This window comes from Nilaparvata lugens, unplaced genomic scaffold (genome assembly GCF_014356525.2).
Source record: "Nilaparvata lugens isolate BPH unplaced genomic scaffold, ASM1435652v1 scaffold7530, whole genome shotgun sequence".
NCBI classification, from domain to species: domain Eukaryota; kingdom Metazoa; phylum Arthropoda; class Insecta; order Hemiptera; family Delphacidae; genus Nilaparvata; species Nilaparvata lugens.
Window position 1 is genome coordinate 3052 of NW_024093278.1, and position 3510 is coordinate 6561.

The 3510-nt window shown below is 37.0% G+C and overlaps 1 protein-coding gene across 1 annotated transcript; it reads right to left on the minus strand.

Moving 5' to 3' along the window:
- Window positions 1-356: 356 nt before the first annotated feature.
- On the minus strand, window positions 357-3273 carry LOC120356692. Its single transcript, XM_039445656.1, has 2 exons — window positions 1493-3273; window positions 357-802 (listed from the first exon to the last, which is right to left on the minus strand). Exons 1-2 carry the CDS (start codon window positions 1561-1563, stop codon window positions 391-393), a joined length of 483 nt encoding a protein of 160 aa, XP_039301590.1. The 5' UTR covers window positions 1564-3273; the 3' UTR covers window positions 357-390.
- Window positions 3274-3510: the final 237 nt, after the last annotated feature.

Genomic DNA, 3510 nt, shown 5'->3' on the forward strand with positions numbered 1-3510 from the left:
TGCAAAATATCTAATTGTTCATCAACATTAATTAACAATGACGTATAACTGTAAAACGATGCGTTTGTCATAGTTTCAACGATTTCTTCTTGTTGCGATTGATCGCTGCTATCAACATTTACTTTTTTCAATTGAACAGTTGTAACAAAATACCATTTAATATTTTTGTCAAAATTATCACTTTCTTCAACAATTAATTCAATTACTTTCGGCTTTAAAATTTGCAATAATGTTTGAACAACATCAATGAATATTTTTCTAAAAACAAATCTGTAGCGAACTGCACTCGAATTTATGCTAGTACTTCGTTCAATAGTATAATCCATAGTTTTTTGATTTTGCTAGTAGTAGTAATAGTAGTAGTATTAGTAATAATAGGTTTTTGCCGTCTTACCGCTTTGAAGAGCTTGTTTCCTGCGGGTCAATGTTTTCAACTTCGTTGTCGATGTTAGTAGCAGTAGCGTTCACGATCCTCGGTTGCGATGAGTTTGTCACGTCTAGCAGAATCAGTGATGATGATGATGCTTCAGCTTGCTGACCACTATTGCGACTGGACTGTTGCAATGATGAGTCCGCGCTCACACCAGCCACATCAATTTGGCGGCCTCTGCCCTGAGCGATGACGCGTCGTTGATCGGCAAAATAAATGCCGTGGCCCCGACCGCCACGTTTTGGCGTATCGCACGCTGTGGAAAAGTGCACACGTTTTGCCGGCGGCGATTCGCTGCTGTCAACCACGCACCATTCCTCACTTGCCATTTCCACCTCCACCTCCTTGTCGTGCGCTATCGACTCAACCAGGCTGAAAAACAAACATATAGAATGAAATAATTGTATAGAATAAAATGACTGTGTGTGTGTGTGTGTGTGTGTGTGTGTGTGTGTGTGTGTGTGTGTGTGTGTGTGTGTGTGTGTGTGTGTGTGTGTGTATACATTTATTTGCAAACGCACAATGATCATAAATCAGATAGTATATTTTTCCAGTTTACTTCAAGCACAATTATTACCTCCTCCTCCTCAGCCGGCATATTTGTTTGCAGTTGTTAGACAATTGTTTTCAAAATTTACATTTATTTGCAAACGCACAATGATCATAAATCAGATAGTATATTTTTCCAGTTTACTTCAAGCACAATTATTACCTCCTCAGCCGGCATATTTGTTTGCAGTTGTTAGACAATTGTTTTCAAAATTTACATTTATTTGCAAACGCATGAATGATCATAAATCAGATAGTATATTTTTCCAGTTTACTTCAAGCACAATTATTACCTCCTCAGCCGGCATATTTGTTTGCAGTTGTTAGACAATTGTTTTCAAAATAGAAATTAAAGTAGTCAAATTGTTTACTGCCGCTTTTTCAGTTTGATTGTTAGAGTATAACATTTTAATCATATTTGTTTTTCAATCAGCCGATGAAAACACTCGCAAAACTTGTTGCTAATTTTTTACAGTTTGTAAATTAATTAAAAAAATAGTTCATTATACTTACGTGTTGTTTGTTGGTGTGACTGCTTCTTCGCTTGTTGCAGCTGCTGCTTTATCGGATTGTTGCTTGTCCATTTGCACTGTGCATGAAACGTCACACTATAATCGAATGCAAGCAATATCATGTCGCTCGATGCTTTTATAATTTTGAGCCGCTCGGTACCATCAACTGTCAGTTTGTTATCACGCAGAACATGTGGGGGTTGCAATAATTATATAAGTATGCATGTGCACTGCACAATGAATAAATTAATATCTTTCACTCAGCTAGCAGATGTTAAGTCCGTTACAGAGACATGCAAGGTGCACACATTTTGACCGTTCCTTAAGAAATTTGCAAACGTTTCCTTATCAGTGTTCCGCACATCTGTACTAAATTTCGCATACAACATATGCACAAAACAGATATACTTTCTTTGAACTTCTTACCATCTATATTCATCAAGTTGATAATATATAATGACGAAAAACTGCGTCCTTCTGTTAGTATCAGTTTGAAACTCCAACAACACTACGACGATGTCAGCAGATCAATCCTCGCCTATGACAGCGCCAAACAACAGCGGAACCAATGTAAGTTTATTTTCCATTTACTCAACTAGCAAACTCACTTGAAATACATTCTTCTAATCCAACAGTAGTTTTCTGTTTGTTGTCAGTTTTCTTCTCATACAAATTTAGCAAACTAATGTTATCAGTCTTTTTCAACTGAATACTTCTATCATACAAATAAAGTTCTTCTAATGTGCTCCTAAAACTGATTAGCTCACTCTAGGTGGATGTCTTTGTTGTTCTTCACACTTAACTGCTAATTAAAACACTGTCATCCCATCAGTTTTTTCAACTGAATACTTCTATCATACAAATAATGTTCTTCTAATGTCCCCTAAAACTGATTAGCCCACTCTAGGCGCATGTCTTTATTGTTCTTCACACTTAACTGCTAATTAAAACTGGAATACTTATCACACACGCACACACACTGCTAATAGGTTATGTCTTTATCATCATCTTCTTCTTCTTCTTCTTCTTCTTCTCTTCTTCTTCTTCTTCTTCTTCTTCTTCTTCTGCTTCGCAACTTTTTTTAACAAAATCGCAATTTGGCGATGATTGAATGTGTAAATCCCTCAATTGGTATTTATTGATCGATGTGTCTGCCCACATACGACAACCACTGCAAATAAGACCAAATCCATTCGAATTTGAAAAATCAATACCATAATAAAATCCCTCACTTGCTAACTGTTTGAAATTTTTCGGCAAACATTCCATTTTCATAAATGAATTTTCACGTTCGTATTGTTCATTGTAGTCTGGGTTTTTCTGAAAAGTTGACGTTGTACGAATATTACCAACAAGATAATTGTTTATGAAGCCGCACTTCGGTGACCATTTTTTATGTTCAAAAATAGCATAATCACTCACTTCCCAATTTTCCAAAACTACATTGCAAAAAACACATTTTGTTCTATCGAAAACTTTTAAAAAGTAGAAGCCGGCCTCTGCTAAATGATTCGGTTTTGGATATTGATGCGGCCAAATAGTTTTATTACCTTTAAAAAATGAGTCAAGCCTATCGATTTCTTTAAAGTAATTTACCGCTTTCTTCTCATCACTATCGTTGTTGTCACTGTTGATGATGTCACTGTTGTTGGAACAATGAATGCAACGCTTTCTTGCTCGCGGCAACATTTTCAATCACCAACTGAAAAAAAAAAAAAAAAATATATTTTTGCTTGATTTTTTCTACAGGACATTTACACTAACGAGTTGTGGTCCGAGGACGGGGCAATGGCTATGCTGGAGGCTGAACTATTGAGAAGCGACGCTGCACCTGCCGACATCGACCTGTTGATGAAGAAAAAATCATTAATGGAACTGTTGACCAGAGCTGAAAAGCAACTCAAGGAGCAAAACCTCTGGCAACCACTTCATCAAACGATCGACGTCAGCAACAGGTTTCCAGCCCCGATCTCCCTCCCCCTTCATCGCCGCATTGCCAGCAGCTTGTAATATACACGT

Bases quoted from the DNA above. Each gene is read 5' to 3' on its own strand.
- LOC120356692 (XM_039445656.1), bottom strand. From the start codon at position 1,563: ATGGACAAGCAACAATCCGATAAAGCAGCAGCTGCAACAAGCGAAGAA. The intron at 803-1,492 runs GTAAGTATAATG...TTTGTTTTTCAG, and splicing joins GTCACACCAACAAACAACAC to CCTGGTTGAGTCGATAGCGC.